At 52.3% G+C, this 24,037-nt stretch overlaps 1 protein-coding gene and 1 long non-coding RNA gene across 2 annotated transcripts in view; both read right to left on the bottom strand.

Annotated features, from left to right (window-relative positions):
• FBLN7 (fibulin 7) overlaps window positions 1-24,037 on the bottom strand; it is a 48,426-nt gene that overhangs the window by 3,875 nt on the left and 20,514 nt on the right. Inside the window, exons 2-7 of the mRNA XM_082743053.1 lie at window positions 21,501-21,660; window positions 15,733-15,903; window positions 5,602-5,727; window positions 2,500-2,640; window positions 1,359-1,496; window positions 359-497 (exon numbers count right to left, since the gene is read on the bottom strand). Of these exons, the coding sequence (XP_082599179.1) occupies window positions 359-497; window positions 1,359-1,496; window positions 2,500-2,640; window positions 5,602-5,727; window positions 15,733-15,903; window positions 21,501-21,660 (875 nt within the window). The remainder of the gene's footprint in view (window positions 1-358; window positions 498-1,358; window positions 1,497-2,499; window positions 2,641-5,601; window positions 5,728-15,732; window positions 15,904-21,500; window positions 21,661-24,037) is intronic.
• Window positions 20,330-20,807, bottom strand: LOC309870690. Its single transcript, XR_014314744.1, has 2 exons — window positions 20,733-20,807; window positions 20,330-20,506 (listed from the first exon to the last, which is right to left on the bottom strand). It is a non-coding gene; the product is annotated as an uncharacterized lncRNA (long non-coding RNA).

Here is a 24,037-nt window from a genome sequence, read left to right as displayed (position 1 = left end):
ATATGTACATGCCTCCCGGTCACCACAGTGCTCTTGCGGCCAGTGTCGCCCCACCCCCACAGAGCTGTACCTGCATGGCTGTAATCCCATCATCCTCCACGACAGCAGAGGAACACTTGGAACAGGAGCTCCTAGCAGGGCAGACTGGGTTCCCACTGCACACAGCAGCAATGCATTAAATGCAATCACCAAAGGGGAATGGAAGCTCCCAGAAGCCAGACTCCCAGCTCCCTGCCTTCCTCTTTCCTTGGATCTGACTGTGTCTTCTCCTAAGAACCTTCAAATCTGCCCTAGCCCTCCGGGAGGCCGGGGTGAGGGACGTCGGCACCCAGCCGTGAGCGGCCCCGGCTCTACTCACAACGGAGAGGTCTTCACGTAGCTCACGTTGCCACTGCCTTCGGGGCACTCCGGGCTGACGCACTGGAAGCCTCCACCGGTGTTGATGCACATGGTCCCCCGGGGACACACGAGCTGCGGGCTCACACACTCATCGACATCTGAAATAAGGGACAGCCAGGAAGAGTGAAGATCCCCTGGCGTCCCTTTCTGTCACAGGGCCACATGAAAAACCCAGACAGGCGCTGGAATGTTGTGGGCTTTCTCAATACCCAGTACTTATTTTTCAGACGGGAAACCCTGTCATCGTTCCCTATCTGAAATCCAGATCTCGAGGAAGGGCTGCAAAACCATGCTGGGGAGCTCCCCTCCCCGGGATCCTGTGCTTCCACGGGGTAGACAGGTGACAGAGAAGCACAGGAGAGTGACCAGTCCCAGGTCACGAAGCTTCTCTCCGAGCTGCCTCCTCCTCAGCCTCAGGGCCCTAGAGTCTTCCCTCAATGTCTATTTTCAGGCCCTTTAAGAGTCAAGTCTTCTGGAAAGCCTTTCTCCTCAGCCTCACCCTACCCCAAATGCAGATATCCTCACTCTCCTTTGAATGAAGTCTGCTGCCACCTTCGCCCCAGCTGGAGGCTGTTTCTTCCCAGTCTGCCGAGTTCTACCTGGGCCTTCTTGAACACTTATGGATAGAGGGATGGATGGATGGAGGGATGGATGGTTGGGAAGGGGAGGGCGGGATGGATGGTTGGGAAGATGAATGGATGGACGGAGGGATAGAGGGAGGGGAGGGCTGTGTGGACGGATGGAGGTGTCCTCTCCGGTCCCACGTTACCCATTCCTCTGACCTTCGCAGCAGAATCCCACCAGGACGTAACCAGGGAGCCACCTCTTCTCTCACATTCTACCTGGGCCCACGGAGGAGCCCTCTGCCTTCTCTTCTGCTCCTTCTCCCCGCTGTCTGGGATCAGCCAGGCTCTCTCTCGAGCCCTGCAGCCCCCTGCCTCCGCAGCAGCGTCACTCACCCTCACAGCTCTTCCCATCAGCCAGTGTCCGGTACCCGCTGGGGCAGGCACAGCGGTAGGAGCCCGGGGTATTCACGCAGGTGTGCATGCAGAGCCGGGGGCGTCCCTCCTGCCTGTAGAGTTCGCATTCATTCACATCTGGGGACAGAAGTGCCCAGTGTGACCAGGAGCCCTGTGGTGGACATCCGCCAACCATGACCCAGGTTGGCTGTGCCACAGTTCCTAGAGGCGATGGCCACTGTGGGTAAGTGGCTGGGCCTGGGTGGCGGAGCTAGGCAAACCCTATTCCCAGCAGAATGCCCAGAAGAACAAGCATGCTCCCCCTCCTCCGCAGCCAAGGGCCCAGAAAGCTGTGGGGAGGGCTGAGAGGTACATGGTAGATCCTAGCTGGGTTCCTCTGTCTGAGGCTGAAGACTAACAGGGGACCCTGTAGAGGCTGGCACATCAGGCGGGCAGCCCAGACTACCCAGCCTGCACCCAGCCCCACCTGAACTGGTCTCATCTCTGGGGTTAGAGGAAGAGGGTCTCATGTCTGCTGCTGTAAAATGAGGCAGTTCCACCAGCTGGGCAATTCTGTCTGGGCCCACTTGGTTTGAGCTGTTGTTCTCAGAAGGCACTTTGGTAACCAGGAGAGGTTAGCTAAAGTTGGCTGGGTCCCTAAACCTAAGTGGAGGAGGGGGGCCAGGAAATGGAGTCCTGGAGCCCCGCACAGCGCAGGGGGCCTGCCTAGCCAGCCCTAAGACTCAAGCTCCTCTCTGCCACCCGTCCCTGTGTCCCTGTGCCACTGCAGCCGGGATGGGCGGGGAGGCTCCAGGCTCTTCTGGGTGTGCGTGGTTGGCACTGCACTGTGGCTGGGTTCTGAGATGGGGGCCAGCCTGGGCACCCCCGACTGCTTTCTCCATGATCTTGATTTCTTAGGATCGCCTCTGATGTCCATGTCTCAGCAACCGTGAGGGTGACGCTTACCTAGAATGCAACGTGGACCAGGCTTTCTGAGACTTTGCCCGCCACCCCCGCCCGCTCGCTGGGGCGCCGATAGCAGGAGGGAGGCGAGTGGGAGCCCTGTCCTCTCCTGGGTCCTCCCCTGCCCCACCCCCCTCTGCCCCCCCCCCCCCCCCCCCCGGTAGAGCCCGGGGCCTACCCTGGCAGACGCTGTCGCCGGCCGCGGCGCCGCTCAGGTGGAACCCGGCCTCGCAGCTGCAGTGCTGCGTCCGCTCCACCTGCGCACAGCGCGGCGCGCGGCTGAAGGCGGAGTCGCCGGCTACGGTGTCGTCGGGGGCGGCTGCGGGGAGAAGACACCCTCAGTGCCCGGCCCTGGCGCCCGGCCGCGGGCCCGACCTCGGGCAGGGGCCCGGTGGAGAACAAGACGGGGGCGCGGGCCCCTTCTCAGAGCTTACTCTGGAGTAGGGAAGGAAAGACAAGTAAATCACCAGAAACCCGGGGTCTCTCAGGGCCGTCCAGAGGGGCAGGAGCAGGGGGAGCGCCGCCCCAGAGCCCCTTGCAGGGCCCGCAGGCCGCGCGACTGCCCCCAGCAGGGCCGCGGGCGTGTTCAGTTCACGGTTTCCCTTCAAAAGGCTTAAAGGTGATCCCTGGAACTTGAAACTATGGAATGTAGTGGGGGTGGGGGGTGGGGCGGGAAGGGGTATTTTTTGTTATTGTAATTTTAAAAAATATATTTATTTGAGAGAAAGAGCCCTACACGAGGTGAGGGGCGTGCGAGAGTGAGAAGCCGACTCCCCTCTGAGCAAGTCGTCCCTTGCAGTGTTGGATCCCAGGACCCCGAGATCATGACCTGAGTCCAAGTCAGACGCTTAACTGAGTGAGCCACCCAGGCGCCCCTATTGTAATTTTTATACTTTTCTAAAGTATCCAAGCCTTTTGTCTTCAAACCAGGAACATCAATTTTTTTTTAAAGATTTTATATATTTAATTGAGAGAGAGAGCGAACGAGCGTGTGCACACCAGTGAGGACAAGGGTCAAGGGACAAGCAGACTCCCCTCTGAACGCTGAGCTGGATGTGGGGCTCGAACCCAGGACCCTGAGATCATGACCTGAGCTAAAGTCAGATGCGCAACCTACTGAGCCACCCAGGTGCCCTAGGAACATTAATTTTCTAATACGAAAAAGAAATTTCAAAGTTTTCAACGTATTTAGAGCTCTCATACGTTTAGGGGAGATGGTAAAGGAATTGGTGGCAAAAGTAATGATGCAGAAGAGGACACCCGAGGAGACACTGTGTGATTCCACCTAAGCAAGGTTCTCAGAGTAGCTAAATTCATAGAGCGGGAAAGCAGAATGGTTGTGGGGGCGGGGGGGAGGCGGGGGAAGGAGGAAATGGGGAATTACTGTTTTAAGGGCAGAGTTCCAGTTTTGCAAGATGAAAAAGTGGAGGCGGACGGACAGTTGCACAACAGTGTAAATGTACTTAATGCCTCTGTGCCCTTAAAATGATTAGAATGGTAAATTTTATGTTATGTATATTCCACTACTATGGCAGGGGTGATAAAGGTGAATGGATTTAAAAAAGGATTCCGAGAGGACGCCTGGGTGGCTCAGTGGGTGAAGCCGCTGCCTTTGGCTCAGGTCATGATCTCAGGGTCCTGGGATCGAGTCCCACATCAGGCTCTCTGCTCAGCAGGGAGCCTGCTTCCTCCTCTCTCTCTCTGCCTGCCTCTCTGCCTACTTATGATCTCTCTCTGTCAAATAAATAAATAAAATCCTTTAAAAAAAAAAAAAAAAGGATTCCGAGAGAGGCTCCCCTTTCGAACTGGGCAGACCCGGGCAGAGCTGATGGGAAGGAAAGCTCCAGGCTGGGGGACCAGGACTTGGCCGGGTTGATCGGGTTGATCATGGAGACCATGAGGACATCATCTGGCCTCAATTGCACCTACTCACTCCCTATGCCCCTGGGGAGGTTTTTGTTGTGGGGATACTTGATATGTAAAGCACCCCCTGGACCCGAGGAGCAGATGCCTAGGTCCTGACAGCAGAAACCCTGACACAGAGGGTTTGGAACATTCAGGGTCCAGTACCAGCTCATTCGGGTTGAAGGAGGGCCCACGTCTTGTTCCTCTCTGCTTGTAGGTAGAAGGCGAGGCAGTGGAGCTGTCAAGAAGGCCACAGAGAGGCCACAGAGAGCAGCCCCCCTAAGCGGGGGGGTGGGGTGGGGGGTGGGGGGCAGCGGGGCGCTGCATTCTGAGAGAGCTCCCAGCAAGGCTGACTCAGCTGAACGGAACCAAGACAGTTCAGCAGCAGATCTCTGGGGGCAGCGGTGCAAACTGGCCTTGGGTTGGGGCTGGCGCAAGAAAGGCAAGTACTGACAGAGCCCCCATTCTCTGCATCCTGCTGTTAACCGCCCATCCCTCTTCCCACACGGAGATTACACAGAGAAATCCAGACAACCAGACAGGACACTCCAGGGTTTTCTGGCAAGGAAAAAGGACGTATTTAGGATCTGACTTTTTTATATAGGAAGCACTAGTTACAGCATAGTGTGGGAACCTTCACAGATTACTTATCAGACTGTCTAGCCCTCTGCGAAACAGCAGCCACTTTGTGCCCTCTAGACCTTCTGGCTAGGGCTGTATTGGGACTCGAGATGTAGATAATAAACTGACCACCAGGGGCGCCTGCATGGCTCAGTCGGTTAACCATCTGCCCTTGGCCCAGGCCCTGATCTCAGGTTGGTAAGGCCGAGCCCTGCATCTCCCTCTGCCCGCTCATGCTCTCTCTCTCTCAAATAAATAACAATAAATAAATAAATAAATAAAAATTAAAAAACTTTTTTTTTAAAATAAGCTCACCACCAGTCAAATGTCTAGTTGCACAGTTCTGCCGGTACTTGGGCTTGTATCAGTAACTACTGACTTTGCAGAGTGTGATGCGAGCATTGGAAAGGAAGAGCCATTCTGCTGATCTGCAGAGAAGCTGCGGACCAAATGAAGGTGGAACAAGGAAGCCTCTCGGGCCGATTTACCAGTCTGGGGAGCTTCCACACTGGGAGGGGTCAGTCCCTCTACCTGCATTTTCTTCCATAAAAAGCATCAAAACGCTGGTTACACAAAAGGGCCAAATTCCATCCCAGATAACCACCTCGGGGAACTGGAGGGATCAAGGGTCAAAAAGCCTTCTCTCCAGGTGCGAAACTGAGCTCCTGTCACATCTGCATTTGGTGACCCATGACCAGGGAGCTCCTCTCTCGGCAGCGGAACATCCTCACCCAGCCCCACAGCAGCCACGTACCTGTCTGGGCCAGGTGCTGACAGCGGCTCCCAGTCCTCCCTGGAGGACACATGCATTTGTACTGGTTGACTCCTTCTACACAGGTCCCCCCATTCTGACAAGGCTGGCTGGAGCATTCGCTGATGTCTAGGAAAAGAAATCATTTCCAGATACAAATAGGTGAGTTCTGATTCTAACCCAAACCGAAGCTGAGTTACCTTTCTTCACACGGCAGGATGACTTTGGTTTCTACTCGCTTGCTTGGCCCTTGCCACTGCCCCAAGCCGCAAGAGCTGGGAGGGGGCTGAGGGCACTGAGCCGCCGTCCACCCACCACTCCGCAAGCCATGGAGCCTCTGGCACACACTGTGCTCTCTCCTGGAGCTCTGCCTGCAGGAGCTGGCCTGTCATCCAACCATGCACCCCCGGAGGCCCCATTCCCTAATTTATAGGGTAGGCTGCCCCATGTGCCCACAATTTCTTTGAGTCAAACCAGACTGTCCGCCACAACTCTGCCCTTAGCAGCTGACACCCAGGAAGAACACCTTTTTATTTTATTTTTTTAAAGATTTTATTTATTTTTTTAGAGCACATCTGGGGGAGGGGCAGAGGGGGAGGAAGAGAGAGAATCCCCCAAAGACTCCACGCCCAGGGCAGAGCCCGATGTGGGGCTCGCTCCTAAGACCCTGAGGTCATGACTGGAGCTGAAATCAAGAGTTGGACCTGAACCAACTGAGCCACCCGGGCACTCCAGGAGGAACGCCTTTTGAATTAGAACCCAATTCAGGGGAGCTATAAGAAGGAGAGATGAGGGTCCATCACAGTTTCCAGAGAAAGGGTAAACGAAGTCTCTCCAAGTTCCTACCCAGGAGCCCTCCCGTGCTCATTTCCTGTGTCCCAAGGAAGTCCTTCTTTGACTCTCGGACACTTCTTGAATGGTGGAAAAGGAAATAGTCCTTGCTCGTACACGTGGCAGTCCTGTGGGAAAGCTATATATAGAAAGAGATTATATATTTAAAAAATTTAATAGGCTCCTCTCTGTGTGGTAGGATTCCAGGCAATTTTTCTTTATTTACACATTTTTGTACTCTTCTGTTTTTCTGCAACGGAGCTTTTCCACAATAAATTTTCTAATTAGAGAAAAAAAATTTTTTAAACTCTCAGGCCACATCTGCTTGTTATGAATCCTTAAGCTTCCCCCCCACCCCAAGCCCAGCCTTAATGCACAGAGCACAGGCCCTTTCTTCCAAAGAGAGAAGCCTGTTGGTTCACTGACTTGACCACAGCATCTCGGGAAAGGAAGCTGGAAACCTCTTCTTGCTGGCATAGGAGCATCCTTTCCTGCTGTATCTATCACGAGGAAGAAAGGTGCTTTGCTTCTGATGAGAACAGCAGCCTTGCTGTGGGTGGGTTGGCAGGGACTTCGGCGTCCTCAGCGCCGGGATGCTATATAGACTGTTGTATGGTTTCTGTTAGTCATGAAAGGACCCAGACCATCCAAATGCTGCTTATCCCTGGGGAAGGAGCCTTTTCAGCTTCTCAGTAACCTCAGCCTGGTTGTGCTCTCCCCATCTGTTCTGTTCTCAGATGACCGGTTTCCAGGAATGTGTCTGGAATGACACCGTACCCAAATGCCACAGAGCGTGGAATTTCTGTTTCTGCCCATTGTCCAGCCCCAGCATTGCTCACCTGCAGAGTCTGAGAGTGGGCAGACCACGAGGCCATGACATGGTGAGCCGAGAGCCAAAGAGGTTGAACACAAGTAGCTTTCCGTCTGGCCTTAGTGGGAGCCACACCATTGTCTCTCCCGTCTGGGCTTCCAGTGGAAGGGACTGGGCCTGGCTCTCTGGGGGGTGGGGGGTGGGTGGGAAGGGGGGTTTTGGGGGGAGTGTCACTTGCTCAACAGAGAAATGCACAGGTGCCCCAGGACCTTGGGCTCTGTCTCCCTGACTGGACCTTGTTGCCCAAGATTTTCATCTCTAGACAGGCTCCCCACAGACTCTTATCTCGGTGCGCTGTGCGAGGCAGCCATTCCATGGCCTGACGGGCAGTCCTGGTGCCCCATCTGCGTCCTGACTGAAGTCCAGTTGTTACCCTCACATCTGTCCCAGGCTGTGCGATTTAGCTAAGTGCAGGGTAAGTTCAGAGCTGTAAAGAGGGCGGAAGCTGAGGAGAGGCTGCCGAACTGAAATCCTGGCGGATGATTCTGTTTTAATCGGCTGTTCAGTGAGCGCTTACTGTCTCCCGGGAGCTGAGCTGCGTGTTTCACACGGACAATCTGCTTTTTTTCCCTTTTAGTTCTAATCCTTTCCTGCATTCTGTCATCTCGTTTCAGATTTTCCATTTCTCCAATCACCTCATCGCTGAGGCTTTCTAATTTTTATTTATGCTGTCCTTTCATAGTTTTTATCTTTTCCAAATTTCTTTCTGCTTGTTTGGAAATATTAAGTAATAGGTTTTCATCTGTTTCATGGTTATTTTCTGGCATTTCCTCATTGTCTGTAGACACTTTTTATTCTTTTTTTTTCTTATAATAGTTTGTACAAGATTTGACAGAAGTCCCTTTCTGTTCCTCCCATTTAGGGGAAACAGGTTTTCCTCGATGGCCGGTCCAGCTTCCCAACGTGGTTGTTTTTAGTCTGGCTCAGGATTTCCCCTCATCAGCCCCCTTTGTGCTCCTCTTCTGCTTTCCCCTGGGCTGTCTCCTGCACTTGCACCAAATTTCTTCCCTGGGCTCCCTTTGGATCTTCCTCCCATTATAATCTCCTCAATACCGGACTTTGTCCTGGAAAGTCTCAAGAGATCCTATGGGCCAGGAGCACGCGCTCCAGCAACTGAGACTTCCTGTTGAAAAGCTGTGGCCTGTCCTTGAGAAAACTGGCCCAAGGAAAGCCAGAACTGGAGCAGATCCTATTAAGATGATTAGATTTCAAAGAAAAAGAAAAAAAAAAAAATCCTTTGGGCATCCAGGCAAAAAGACCGAGATCCTAATGATGACAACAGCAGGATCAGCCGTGACAGAAGACATGGAGACATATTTCACGTACTCAGGGAAAAAAGATGTGAGCGGAGAGTTGGTGTCCAACCAAACTGGGGTCCGGTGGGGAGGTGGCCCATTTTCTGAAAGGGCAAGAACTCAGGTAATTGCTCCCAGTCCCTCTGGAGGAATAGGCTGGAGAGATGTCCATATGGGGACAGCAGCAGTCTCCCCGACGGCATCACAAGGAGGGCTTCCTGGCAGCGGTGTCTACTGCCACCTGACCCAAACAAAACAAAAATCTCCCTTGGATCTGATCAAGGCTCTGGAGTTAGCTACCAGTTTATAAGAAATTCAGAGACCAGAAAGGTCTACACTTGCAGTTATACGATAAGTAAGTACTGGGGACATGGTGTGCAGCATGGGGACTGTGGCTAACACTGATGGGTTGGTATCTAGGGAAGCTGTTAAGAGAGTAGATCCTCAATTCTGGGGAAAAACCTGTTTCCCTTCTTTTTCTTTTGGTACGTCTGTGTGAGAGGATGGATGTGAGCTAAACTTGGCCTAGTCATCATTTCACAATAAATGGAGGTTTGTGTCATTATGCTGCTCACTTTAAACTTAACCCAGTGCTGGATGTCATTTACATGTCAGTGAAACTGGAAGAAAAAGAAAGAGATCAGAAGATCGCATTCAGTGACCCCTCAGGGATGCGGTTGGCAAAATCATGGCTGTGGGAAACAAACCATATTCTTCAATAAATAAAATGCAAAGATTGAGGTGGGGTGGTGGGAGGAAGGATGAGGAGGAGGAGACTGTATAGATTTTTATAAAAAAGGCATAAGAGACTGGCACTTGGATGGCTTGGTCCGTTAAGCCTCTGAGTCAATTTTGGCTCAGGTTGTGATTTCAGGGTTGTGGGATCAAGCCCTGAGTCTGGGTCTGTGTTGGGCATGGAACCTGCTTAAGAGTCTCTCTCTCCTTCTGCCCCTTCTCTCCTAATAGAAATAAAATAAAAAATTAAAAAAAAAAAAAAACACAAACTAGGGGCACATGGGTGACTCAGTTGGTTAAGTGTTTGCCTTCGGCTCAGGTCATGATCTCAGGGTCCTGGGATTGAAACCCAAATCGGGATCTCTGCTCAGTGGGAAGCCTGCTTCTCCCTCTCCTACTCCCCCTACTTGTGTTCCCTCTCCCGCCCTGTCTCTCTCTGTCAAACAAATAAATAAAATCTTAAAAAAAAAAAAAAAAAAGATTGCTTGTCTTGGCATTATTTATGATTGAGAAAACCTGGACACAACAAAGGGATAGTTCAGTAAAATGTAGAATAGCCTTGGGGACACTCAGGTGGCTCAGTCAGTTAAGCGTCTATCTTCGGCTCAGGTCGTGAACTCAGGGTCCTGGGATCGAGTCCCAAATTGGGCTTCTAGTTCAGCAGGGAGCTTGCTTCTCCCTCTCTCTGTGCATTCTCTCCCTCTCTCTCTTATAAATAAAATCTTTTTTTTTTTAAGTGTAGAATAGTCCTTAGGAGCACGTGCTTCATAATCATTAAAGGTTATGCTTAAAAGAAAGCGTTAATGAAGATTTCCTTGTGGTAAGATCTATACACAGATGCCCAGAGAGAAGTCTGGAAGGAAATTCAGTTTCTTAAACATAATCGCTCATGCATTCATTCGATCATTCAGCGAGTTAGCCAGCCAGTCGCGCAGTAACTACTAAGGGGCTAGCAGAGGAAGCTCTTTCTACTCAAATCCTTTTTTTCAAGTTCTCTGAGGAAGGACCTTGTATGCAAAATGCCCTTCGGAGCCCCCCATCCAGAGTCACAGCCCTGCTCTTCCAGTTTCCTGGGGTGCTCCAGCCTCCGCGGGCCCCTCCCGTCTCCCACGTCCTCCCTTCCCATCTGACTTCTCTGTGCCCTTCAAGTTGGGGCCACTTGTTTTCTATCTCTCCCCTCTCCTCGCCGCTGCTCTTATGTGCATTTCAGTCCTGTCAGTAGGCCAGTAACTCCCAAGTGTGGGTGTCTCTCCTGTCCTCCCACTGTCCACCTGACTTCTCTGTTGGAAAAGGCAGTCTCAGGCCTGCAGTCTGAGGAGCCCCATTGGGCCAAAGAAGAATGAGCCTTGGGCCTGGACCGCTGCCTTGACATGGGGCCAAGAGCCCATGCCGCCTGTGCAGGGCTTACCCCCTCCTGGGGGAAGGGGCGGTCTCCTGTCCCTGATTCATGCTCTACGAGCGTTCTTCTGTTTTGCTCATGTGTGGATGTCAATAACCCTCAGCTTTCAATCTTTCAGCTCCATGAGAAGGGGCTGGAGTGTCCTTCCCTGCAGCACAAGGGGTCCCCCCACCCAGGAATTGCCCTGTGTCAGCTGTTGGCCTTCCTAACCGGCCCCCACTGCTGAGGGTGACCTTGCTCTGTCTCTTCCCTCCGTGAGCCGAGGGTTCCATCCAGTGTCTGACCATGCTGTGTTTTCCTGGGTAATGCCAGGACTAAGATGCCGTGGGCAGAAGTGCCCGGAGTCCTCACTGGGACCGGTGACATGGTGTTCTGCTCGTTGCCCTCCATGGGTGGGATTAATGGGGCTCTGTTCCGATGTCCTACAGACGTTTTAATGTAACATGTCCAAAATGGAGTTCTGGTCAACCGCCCTCACACAGCTTGCTTGAAAACAAGCCTACACTCATTGCTCAGTCTTCATGGGCTCTATAAATGACACCACGTACCCCAACATTCAAGCAGAGTCGGGGATCCCTGATTTCTCCTCCACGCATGCGGCCCGCGTGGGATGATGGTAAATTCCATCCGTTCTGTCTCTGGGTGTGCTTTCACTCTCCTCTGCCATCTCTCTCCGCTGGACTTCTGTCGCCCCTAAGTGGTTTCTCAGCTCCCTTCCCGTCCCCTCCAGCGCACTTTCCACACAGCAGCAACACACACGTCCGATTCCACACCTCTCTCCGTACACCTGTCTGTTGTGCTCCAGCTCCGACCCCGCCTCCCGCCCGGTCTCTGAGGCTGCATGAGCTGGCCTGTGTGTCTCCCCACCGCTCCTTGGTCAGGCTCAGCTCGCACCTGCCCCAGCAGGAAGGCTCTATGCTTTCTCTTTTTGTTTCCGCAAGCATGCCAAGTTCTCCCCTTCCTTAGGGCCTCTGCACATGTTACTCTGCTTCCTGGGACAGCGTCTTCCCCCTGTCATGCACCCCACCCCGCTCATCATGGGATGATGGACCCCGCAAGCCCCTCCACATCTCTGCATCCCATGACCGCCTCAGAGAGGCCCTCCCATGTTCCTGCCCCCACCATATAGATTCTCAGCTCCTGCTTAGATCCCTTCAAGGCACGGATCCCAAACCCCTAATTTTTGACTTGCGCATTTGCCTGTCTGTTTTGCTTGTTTCCATCTTAGCAGGTGAGCCCCATGAGGTTGGGCGTGTCTCTTAGATTTGGCGTGAATCTCCAGCACCTGGCACAATCTTTTGTGCATAGCTGGTGCTCAATGAAAACTGGCTGAATGAATGAATAAAGGTCACAAAAAGAGGGGAGGAGGGGATGACTGCCAAAAACAAGTCTTTTTTCCCAGCATGGGAGTAAGGGTAAAAGTTATTTATTTCTCTCAAGTTTTTTCTTTGGTTACCAATGTTGTTAAAGGCCTGTGGCGATGGTTCTCCCAATGCAGAAAGCTTCAGCTCTTCAAAACATGCCCTTCAAAGAAAGGCAAAGAGGGAAATAATCCAGGGAGCCAAATGGCTGTTTTCCATTTTGGCGCTCTGGAGCCTACCTCTGCCCACAGGGCTTTCTAATGGCAGGATTATGTGAAACTTCCTTTTATGCCAAGTTGGGTTCATCACCTTCTTTCTGAGCAGCTGGCTGGGGATGGGGTGAGGGGTTGAATTGCTGCTAGAGCTTTCACTGGCACTGACATTTTGGGTCTTGAAACAAATCCCCTGTGATTAAGAAGATTCTTTTCCCTCTGTGGTCACGACACAATGACCACAAGACGGCGGATATGGAAAATGAAGCGGAGGCATGCATAGCTAAGATTCTAGGCTTCTCTGAGATGTGTATGCATGTGCGTGAGTGTGCGTGTGCATGTGTGTGTGTGTAGGTCACTGGATTGTTGAACCCCAGCTCATGTCCTGCCCACACTGCTAACACTGTTACAGGAGGTCACCCCATAGCACATTGAAGCTCTCCTTCTCCCTCCTGACAGGTTTGGGTGGCATCCCTTTGAGGCTCTTACTGGAGATAACATCCACTGGTTGAATAAATCCCTGCTGGGGACAGAGGTGTCCACACAGGCACCATCCACGAACCTGGGGAGAGGTCCTATGCTCGTATCTGTTTGAGCCCACCTCAGGGTGAACTCTCATGCTTTGTTTACACTTAAACAGATGACAAATACCTATCTGAGCTCTCCTTGTTCCCTGAGCCCATCTCTCCTGGAGTTTAGATAGTGAATGTGGTCCCAGTTAAAGTCCAGGGTGGGCTGCACCAAGCAGTCCTCAGGCAGGGGGGTCAGGGAAGAAGGACACATGGCTAGGAAGGAGGCAGAGGGGGAGGGGAAACAAAGAACAAATGCAAATGTGGAAGGAGGTGGTAAGTTCAGGGGCGAGAGTCAGGAAGTGCACCACGTTGGACAATGAGGAAGGCTAGGAGACTTGCTGGCTGCACTTGGCCTTGGTCCTCCGGGAAAAGTCTGCTCTCCACATCTCAGGAAAGGAGAGTGCCCAGTGGGGCTGGGTGCCCTGATCTTCGAACTAAGCTGGCCCTCCCAAAATGTCCATTGGGGTGGAGGTGAGAGTGTGCAGGTCAGTCATCTGGCTGGGGTGGACACAGGCTCAGTCGGGACACAGCCCTACTCTTGGCTTGCTGCAGGTTCGCATTCTGATTGGTGAGGGCCCAAAGTGCATCAGGGCTTCAAAATTTTCAATATCTTCTCCTTCTGGCAGTGCCAAGAACCAGCAGAGGGGTGTTTCTCCAGAATTAGTTAACGTCCGAATCACATTGAAAATATAGATTGCCAAAGTCTCACCTACAGAGATCTCACCCAACACAGTAGGTCTTTTGAGGCCTAAGTGCCTGCATTTTACAAGCTTTCTCGGTGACTCTGGAGGACCCAAAAATTGGAAAACCTCGGCACACAAATCACGATGGGGTAGGACCCTCTTTTCCATGGAGGGGTCCTGCGGCAGGGAGGCAAGGCGCCAAAAGACACCTAATGCACGCATGAATAGACACCTAAGGCATGCCTGCTCCCGAGGGAGGCTGGCCCAGGATCCTCTGGGGGTGGGGGGCGTCCTAGTGAGCTGCTCAGATGGAGCTGGGCTGCAGGGAGCCTTTTGGATTCCTAGCCTTATCAAGCCCCTATGCGTTCCTTTAATCAAGCCATTCCTTGCAACTATGTTCCCTAGCGTCTGATGTTTCTTACTCATTTACCTAAAAAGGCATTCTTTCAGCTCTCTCCTCTGGTGAACTCATGTTTTCACTGAAACCACATCATGCTCACTGTAAATGCCTATCACGACTGAGGACAGACTACACGGACAATACCCGAGCAAGACAGAAAACAGCACACGGGCAACGCGTGTTTGTGCGCACAGCACTGCTGGGGGAAGGGGTTGGGGCAGCCCGGCTGAAGAGCAGCGCGGCAGTGCTCGATTCAGAGGAAGTGAGCATGTGGCCAGCTGCCCTCAACTCCAAACCCAGAGAGACAGCCCCGGTGACAAAGAGGGGAGAGCAGAAGACCTTGCTGGCGCCATTTATGGTGGTGGGGAGTTGGCTGCCATCTGGGCAGCCGTGATCTGGGGAGTGGCCAAGTAGGCTGCAGGGGGCACCCCAGAAAGGATGATGCAGCCATCCGAGCACCTGAGTGCTGTGAGAAAGAAATCAACTGGGGTCCGTAACTCAATCTGTAATTTAAAAAATACAGACACCCAAAGCAATGACCATGAAATGCCATTGTGTTTCCACCTCGGCTGCCATAGCTTGTCCACCTGTAAGGTGATTAGCCTAGATGGAGGCTTTTCAGGGTCACGGGTAAATCCAGATACTGGCATTTCCCCTGGCGTGCTTGCCAGCTACGCAGCTTATATTTCTCTGCTGGTTCGCAGCTAGGTCTGAGAGCTGGTTATCAGCAATCAACCTTCAAACCTTTGTTTTTCCCAGGAGATGGGGAATGGAGGTCTAAATCCATGAATGTGGTTCTGGCTGCTGGGTCTCCACATGTCAAGCCACACTGTCTGTCTTTAGAGACGACAGGGGGCAGAAGGAGAGGGAGAGAGAGAATCTTAAGCAGGCCCCATGCTCAGTGTGGAGCCCAATGTAGGGCTTAATCTCACAACCCTGAATATCTTGACCTGAGCCAGAATCAAGAGTTGAACGCTTAACTGACTGAGCCACCCAGGCGCCCCAGATGATATATTTTCTAATGTTCCGTTATGTTTCCAAGTTCCTTATGCTCTCAAATCCTCTCTACGCCACTCTTGACAACATGCTTATTTACGTAACATTTGCATTTCCCTTTCAATTCTTGGGCTAAATTCATGAACATTCTGCCCCAGCAGGCCATCCTGTGAGCCCTGCTCTGAACATGACCGGCATCCATGACTTTCTGACCACAGACTTTTGAAAAGCCTCTTAGAGAATGCTAAGTCTGATTTTCCTCCACATCAAGAAAGCACAGTTGTTGAACCAAGCACAGACAGAAGAGAAACCTTTTCATGTCTACTCCCTATCCCTGAGGTCTCTCCTGGATCCTGTCTACACCAAGTCCCAGAGCAGACACAAAAGACACCCGGGAATGTCTTGAACCCTACAGGCCATCAGTGCTCTTGCAAACTACCGCCCCAGAACATCAGGAAGATCATATCACCAGTATCCGGAGGGAGGTGTCTAGGAGCACAGACTCTGGGGTCAGAGTGTCTGGGAGTGAATCAGCTTAGCCTGCTCCCCCTGCTGGATGCTCCTCCACCTCTCCATGCCTCGATTTCCCCACATGCAGAACAAGACGAAATTGATGAGAAGGTTTGGCAGAGACTGTGCAGGCCGGTCCAGGCCTGGCCCGGAGGTGAGTCAGCGGACATGTGGGCCACTATTCTGCAGCCGAGGAATGGCGGAGGAATCAAGCAGAACATGTCCTGTGGAATGACCCTTTTTATCCAGCAGAGAAGGAGGGTCTGTACCTCTACAGTGGGGCTGCTCCCCCCTCCAGGTGCCGTTGGGAAGACACACCATGCTGCTGGGCCCAACCAGCCGGAACCCAGGGTTGCAGGTAAAATGGACTTCGTGATCCACCAAGTACTTGCTTCCAAACTTTCTGCCGTCTGGGGGGGCATTCAGAGCAGGGCAGGACACTGCAAGGACAAAACAAAGGACCATGGTCACTTAACATATCTCTCAGTTCCAAGGCTTCTCATGTGTATGTGCTTCTATGACGAGTGCCTTTTCCAGGCTATGCACAGGGCTGGACACTTTTTTGGTTTTTTTAAAGATTTCATTTATTTATTTGACACAGAGAGAGAGATCGAAAGAGAGGCAGTGAGAGTGGGAACACAAGCAAGGGGATGGGGAGAGGAAGAAGCAGGTTTCCCACAGAGCAGGGAGCCCAACCCGGGGCTTGACCCCAGGACCCCAGGATCATGACCTGAGCCAAAGGCAGATGCTTAACAACTGAGCCACCCAGGAGCCCCAGGGCTGGACATTTTTAATGCTATGACTCACTGAATCCTCCAAGCACTCGTGGGCATGGGTGATACGTGCCCACTAGTGCAAGCAGAGCTGGCGTCTCAAGAGACACCGAGGGTTGGGTGCAGGGCCTGGCAGTGTGGGAGGGTCAGAGTTGGGACACCCCCCCACCACCACCCCAGTTGCAGCTGGCCCACCCACTCTTGCCTCCCAGGAGCTCTAACCCTCCTGGGTTTCTTAGGCCTTTTGAACAGGCCGGGGTCAAGTCCGCCTCTAGGCCTTGGCTAATGCTCTTTTCTTGGCCTGGAATATTCTTTCCCCAGAACGTCCTCTCTCTGGCTCCTTCTCACTCTTCAGGTCTCAACTCGATTGCTACCACCTCCCAGAGTGTTCTCTGGTCCCCTCACTTATTTAAAACATCCTCAGGCCATCTCTATCCCCTTGAACCTTGCTTTCTTCTTAGCATATGTAATTATTGGAGTTGTCTTCTCAATGTATTTGTTTCTACACATGTTGTCAGTGTTCTCCCTCCAAAGGCAGCGCAAGAAGGTAGGGACCTCACGTGGCCTTGCATCGCTGATGAGGCCCTAGCACCAGCCCTGAGCCTGGCACACAGTGAGTGGCTGATAAATAATTCTTGAACAAATGAACGAATGAAACATTTCTTTATTGAGCGGCTTACCATGTGCCAGGCAGTAGATTAGGTGCTTGGGATAGTGAACAAAACAGCAAAACTCAGCTCTCAGGAAGCCCCCTTCTAACAGGGATGCCCACCAATGACCAAGATTCTCCATAAGCAGATGGCAGAACGTGCTAAGAGGTGGTAAGTGTCATACAGAAGATACGGTAGGGAGTGGTGTTGGGAATGCCAGGGGAGGGGGCCCATTTTAAGTGTGGTGGTCAGGGTAGGCTTCATGGGGGCAGAGTTGAAGAAATGAAGGCATAAGCCTGCAGATATCTGGAAAGGGCAGAGGGAACAAGCTGGTGCAAAGGCCCTGTGGTAGGAGTGTGCCTGGCAGGTCTGAGGAATGTCAAGGGCAACACAATGGCTGCAGTAGAGACTAGCTGGAAAGCAGTTGGGGATGAAGTCAGAGAGGCATCAGGGAGCCCGCAAGGGTGTGAGCCAGGGCAGGAAATGGCCAACTTCCATGGGAACGGCAGCAGCGGGCTGCAGCCTGAGCATGAAGTGTCAGGTGTAAGGCAGGAAGAAGAGGAGGCAGAAGCCGGAGATGAAGGTAGTGTGGACCAGGGCGGGAGCTGGGAGCAGAGATGGGGTGAGGGGGAGGCTGAAACACTGGCTGTGCCACAAAGGCAGAAACGAGTGGATTTCCTGAAGGCATGCTGCTGGCTGCGGGGGACAGACGGCCTCCCCACTCCTCCTCTCCCTGCGGCTGGCTGCCTCCCACAACCAGCATTCGTTGTGTCAAAGTCCCAAAGGTGGGACAGGTGGATTTGCATTTTGTTTAGTTGGCAATTCAGAGCCACTTCTAAAACGCCTTTTGGGTTTTTTGTTTAAGATTTTATTTATTTGGGGCGCCTGGGTGGCTCAGTGGGTTGAGCCGCTGCCTTCGGCTCAGGTCATGATCTCAGGGTGCTGGGATCGAGTCCGACATCGGACTCTCTGCTCAGCAGGGAGCCTGCTTCCTCCTCTCTCTCTCTCTGCCTGCCTCTCTGCCTACTTGTGATCTCTCTGTCAAATAAATAAATAAATAATCTTTAAAAAAAAAAAGATTTTACTTATTTATTTGAGAAAGAGAGAGAGCACAAGTGAGAGAAAGAGCCCACGAGTGGGGGGTCAGGAGTGAGGGGAGTTGAGATGAGAGGAGCAGCAGAGGCAGAGGGAGAAGCAGGCTCTCCCCTGAGCAGGGAGCCTGATGCAGGGCTCGATCCCAGGACCCTGAGATCATGACCTGAGCCAAAGGCAGATGCTTAACCGACTGAGCCACCCAGGTGCCCCTACAATGCTTTAAGGTTAAGTTCCAAGTGTCATTTTGAAAATGCTCTTGGGTTTTAGACTGATGGGAAGGAGGTGATGGTTGCAGCGAGCTGCAGTGAGTGACGGGAGAATCACTCACCGTCGACCATGAGGGGACCGTCTGCCCAGACAGTGATCAGGAGGCACCCTGGACCCTGACGGGCTACCCCTGTCCCAGGCAGGCTGGCCTGTGCGGATGGGCATGAGCTGGCCCCTCCGAGGACTCGCAGTGCCCTCTGGTTACCAGGGGACCACTGCCACACCCCTTTCCTTTAGTAAACCTGCAACAGGGTACGCAGTGATAAACACTCTGTGAGATGGAAGCGACTGTGGGCTCACGTCCCCGTGCGGACCTTCTCCCAGGCTGCGGCCTCAGTCCCTGCAAATAGCTTCATAGCTCTTTTCCAATAGCAACTACTTTATTGTGCAGAAAGGGATTTTGGATGCTCAGTGTGGCGGGCGTGGGGGAGGTTCTACGGGGAGGGGGTAGTGTCTCTCTGGGGAATGAAAAATCTTTAAAATCTTCCAAAAAGAAATTCTACCTGCTGGAGCAACTCACAGGTGAATCATAACCTGAGTAAAGGCAACAGCACTGGGCACACAGTAGGTGCTCAGTAAATGTTAGTGGAGTTAACAAATGGGTACAGACTGATGAAAAATCAGTTTGCAGTCACTTCTCAGGTGGGAGCAATGGGCCTCTGTCCAGTGAAAGGATGTGTCCTTTGGCTGGTTCATAAGGAGCAGGATGTGGTGAGGCTCCAGGGTAGAAGCTCCCGCACCTTCTGGAATGAGGTTACTGTGTAAGGCACGAGCTCAGCAGTGAAGCGATCCTAGAGATTCGGGAACACATGAGACTGCTGGGGTAAAGCCCTGACGCTGATCGGGTGTGATCTTCCCTAGAGAGAAAGGCTGGGAAAATAGGAGGGCGATTCCCAGAAGCCAGAAAGAGGAAGGCCAAGAATTCTCCAGAACTAGAAAGTATTCTTTCTGGCTCCCTGCAAATGCCCTTAAAAAAAAAAAAAAAAAAAAAAAGTGAAAGATCATTTGCCTACAACCTGCAAACTTCTGGCTACTCTGGGTATAGGCCCAGCACCCCCAGCCCCGAACCTGACAGCTGCTCGCCTCCATGTCCAGCCCAGGGGAGAGGCAGCAGCACTGTGGCAATATCTAAAAAGAGAATTGGCCATTTAAAAAAATCTCATATGGTTCAGGGAAGAAAGACCCTGAATCTGGCATTGAGAAGATCAGTAATGTCACAACAGCTACCTCTCTGTCTGTTCCAGCGGACAGAGTTCTCTAACACAGGTGGGGCGGTTTTATGAAGGATCTCTTGCAAGTTCTTCTTGGAAGCTTCCAGGGACCCTAGAAGCTGTGATCCTGGAAAAGCAGAAAGGCTCCATGCATTTGAGCCTCTAGCAGGAACAAAAAAAATGCAGATTTAGTACCTAGTGCTGCTAACTCAACTTCTCTTGGCCTCAGTTTCTGCATCTGTAGCACAAAGGAAGCATGTCCTGCCTGCGTCTTGGAATCTGGCTGCCATGAACCGCCCTGCAGGCCAGGGCCTCAGGTTGCCTTGGAAAGTGTGAGGACACTGGTGGGTCAGCCTAGCTCTGTACTGGGGGAGCCAAGGAAAACAGCAGCTGCCAGCTTAGTGCTGGTGAGACTCCAGATCTGCTACCAGATCCCGAAGGGGTAGGAAATCCACTGTCTTCTCCAGAAAACTTCATCTCACACCACAAACACCACAAAGAGGACCCTTGATAGATGTGTCTGAAGTGAGTATATGACATCAGATATTCCCTAGGTTGTCCCCGTGACCCCTGTGACCCTGAGGAGAAGCCACCTGGAGGCCAGGTGGAAGAATCTAGTCACCCGTGCAATGGCCCCATGGTGAAAGCTGTGACTGGGACCACCAGGGAAATGCCCTCTGTCTCTCAGAGTCCTACCCTCTGGGAGGGAGTCTAGGGACCCACAGGAACCTCACTGAATGGGAACTGGCCTGAGCAGCAACCCGTCCACCCACCACCACCACCAGTGGGGGGGCTCACGTCAGAGGACTGTCATGCCTGAGAAACTGACGCCAATGTTGTTTCATGGGCTGTGGCAGGCGTCATGGTACATTTTTTTTTTATATAAACATGTTTTATTTGTTTTGCTTATACCATCAGAACTGAAACTACTGTCTGTCATTTCCCTAAAATAGGGAAATCAATCTAAAACACATACTGGTGCTTTGCAAAAGATAGCAATTTAAAAGGGTGGTAGCAGCAGGCATTTGATATTTTTCTTTTGAAAACCTTCAGGGGTGCCTGGGTGGCTCAGTGGGTTAAAGCCTCCACCTTTGGCTCAGGTCATGATCTCAGGGTCTTGGGATCGAGCCCCACATCGGGCTCCATGCTCAGCGGGGAGCCTGCTTCCTCCTCTCTCTCTGCCTGCCTCTCTGCCTACTTGTGATTTCTGCCTGTCAAATAAATAAATAAAATCTTAAAAAAAAAAAATTAAAAAAAAAAAAGAAAAGAAAACCTTCAGGCTGCAGGAAAAACATGTGACCAAGAGTGTTATGATTATCCATTAGATATTTTCATCAGTACCTGTCCCCACTGGTGCAGGACGTTGGTGGAGGGGAGGTTCTGTGTGTGTTTGGGGAGGGAACTCTCTGTGCTTTCCATTCAGTTCTGCTGGGAATTTAAAACTGCCCGAAAAAAATAGTCTATGAACTTAAAAAAAAGTCGGTTAAGCATCTGCCTTTGGCTCAGGTCACGATCTCAGGGTCTTGGGATCAAGTCCCGCATCAGGCTCCCTGCTCAGTGGGGAGCCTGCTTCTCCCTCTGCCTCTGCCTCTTCCCCTGCTTGTGCTCTCACTCTGACAAATCAATAAAATCTTAAAAAAAAAAAAAAAAAAGGAACCAACCCAAGTCCACCTGGGTGGGGACAGGGAAGGGGAAAGCCGCTCAGGCTCCAGGAACCGTGGCTCTCCACAGTTCTGTAAGGACATGTGGAGGAATGTTATCAAGCCTAGAACAAACAGGTCTGAGAGGAACTGGGTGACAGTCAGATGGGGGAGAGGAGAACCAGCAGATGCTCTTCACGCCCTCCCCCCATGCTCCTGACCAGCCGGGGTGGACAAGTGTCCCCGCCCACCACCACGGGAGGCGAGGCAGGGGAAGGCCTGGGGGTCTACTCCGGGACAGGGGCAGGTGTGGGCGGGGGTGGGGGGGGGTTGGGGAGAGAACCCACAGGGAAAGGGCCTGCATGCCCAGCAGCCCCAGCAGCATCGATGCAGGGACCCACCTGGGGGGGAGTCCGGGCCCGCTCTGGCCACCGAGTGGTGCAGCGCCGCCAGCTGGCTCTTCATGCTGCGGAAGCCCTCGGCGAAGCGGGTCTCCTGCCCCTTCAGCACCTGCTGCAGCTGGCGGATGGCCGTGAGGAGCTGCTGTTTGTTGAGACAGTTCTGGGGAGAGAAGGGGTCAGCACCGCCACCGCTGTGGCTGCTCTCAGCTCCCAGCAGCCACCCAGGCCCCTGGGCCCCCAATGGCCCCCGCAGCCTCACCAGGCACCCCGACACGCGGGGCTGAGTCAGGTCACCGGAACAACGCTCCCCCGGAGCCCACAGATCACCGCGCCAGCTCGCCTCCCAACAAAAACAAAGCTCCTGCTTTTCAGAGTCAAGGGCAGAACCCACGATTCTGAGCCACTGGGTGATTCAGCAGTTCATTCCACCCAAAGTGACTTATCATCAGTCTGTTCCTTCAAAAGACTCCCTCATTCTTCGCTGGGAATCTGTGCTCTGAGATCTGGGCTTGGTGACTTCGTTCTTTCTTTTTCTCTTGGGCATTGTTAAAAACAGCTGGATGATAAAGCATATAAAACGGCGAAACAGGAAGGCTCCATGCTTCCTGTACTTTTAAAAATGGAACAAGGCAAAGATGGAAGAACCTCGGTAAAGGTAAAGAAGCGTTCGGTGACAGTCAACGCCCCGTTCCGACCGTCTGGAGAAAGCTTTAAAACCAGAACAAGGGGGGGCACCTGAGTGTCTCAGTGGGTTGAGTGTCTGCCTTTGGCTCAGGTCATGATCCCAGCGTCCTGGGATGAGCTCCGCATCGGGCTCCCTGCTGGGCGGGAAGCCTGCTTCCCCCTCTCCCTCTGCCTGCTGCTCCCCCTGCTTATGCTATCTCTCTCTCTCTCTCTCTCTCTCTCTCTGTGTGAAATAAATAAATAAAGTCTTTGGGGGGAAAAAGAAAATATTAAAAAACAGAATAAGGTGGCATGTGCTTATCATGATAAAGACGACCTCACTTAAAGGAACACCCAGCATCACACTTAGTGATAAATATCTCCAGCTTTGCAGTCTCAATTACCTTTAGGAGCCAGGACTTGAAAAGGAGTAAAGAAGGGGGTGAACACAGTAGGCCCTTGGCCTTGGTTGGGGAGGGGGAGTCCCCTGGGGCCCTTGCATTACCTCGGCAGAGCCTTGCCTAACCTGACTCCCATCACCTGCACAGAACGAAGGAGAACATCAAGAAGTTAATGAGGGCAGTCTGGGACAGGTTTATGGATCATTTTTAATTTTCTTTTTTATACCCCATTTTTTTTTTCTATGAGTCCTGGTTTTTATCGTGGTTTTTTTTTTTTTAAGATTTTATTTATTTATTTCAAAGACAAAGATCACAAGTCAGACAGAGATCACAAGTAGGCAGAGAGGCAGGCAGAGAGAGAGGAGGAAGCAGGCTTTCCGCAGAGCAGAGAGCCCAATGCGGGGCTCGATCCCAGGACCCCAAGATCATGACCCCAGCTGAAGGCAGAGACCTTAACCCACTGAGCCATCCAGGCGCCCCAGTTTTAATCATTTTAAAAAATTTTTCTCAAAGGCAGCAGGGTGGCTGGGAGTCACATGGCCTCTGCAGCCTCTGGAGGCTTCCAGGCTCGCCAGTGGGGCACTGCCGCCGCGGTCTCCCAGGGAGGCTGCCAGGCCGCTGCTGCACCTTGGGGATTTCACCAAACGGATGACTCACTGCCCTGATTCAATGGATGCTTTTGACACAGCTGAATCCCCAGTTGCCCCTGGACTCGTTAATCCACGGGGACTCCTTGGCCTCCACCCTACCAGGGCCTGACTGGGCCTAGCCCCAAATGTAACTGCTGGGAAGAGAAGTTTTGTTTGTTTTCCTTCTTTCTCCCCCATTGTGGCCCTTCCCATGCAGGTTTGGGGGTGCCGGGGCAGCGACCTCCTGCCATCTATCCTCTACCGGCCCACCCAGACCTGATTCCCCACATCCACATCCCCTCCCTTAAAGAGAAAAAAAGAAGAAGCTGCTTATACACTTGATCTTAGCCAAAAGGCTGAGATGTGATGAGAAGCGTTTTTTCATAGATGGTTTTGTGACTTGTGTGTAATTTACATTTGTGAGTTCATCACAGTTTACAAAGCTAAGTCTGCTTCAAAGACTACTGCTGGCTGGGAGCAACCCTGTGAGGGCCTGGGGCGGTCTCTCTTTCACAGATGAAAATGTACAGGCTGAAAGTCAAGCGACATTCCCTACCTCATGCCGCTTAGGAGTGATAGAGCCGAAATGGGAACCCTAGTGACTTCCATCCCAGAGTCACTAACCCAACCCCCAAGCCCCAGTGGGGCTGTAGGGGCCCCAGTGGACTGTCTTAGGCCCTGTCTCATTTGTTCTTCACACATCCCTCTGTGGTGAATGCTCTCACTGATTAATTTGTACTAGCAATTGATAATGGTATGACCCAAGCAAAATATCCCTCAGGCTCAGACTTCGGACTCTTGTGCGAGTGGCAGGTGAGGGAGCATGGCAGTGGGGGCAGGCTGT

The sequence above is a fragment of the Mustela nivalis genome, assembly GCF_964662115.1.
Source record: "Mustela nivalis genome assembly, chromosome: 8".
NCBI classification, from domain to species: Eukaryota; Metazoa; Chordata; class Mammalia; order Carnivora; family Mustelidae; genus Mustela; species Mustela nivalis.
Note: the sequence above shows the minus strand (reverse complement) of the source record. Positions and strands in the feature narration are given on the sequence as shown.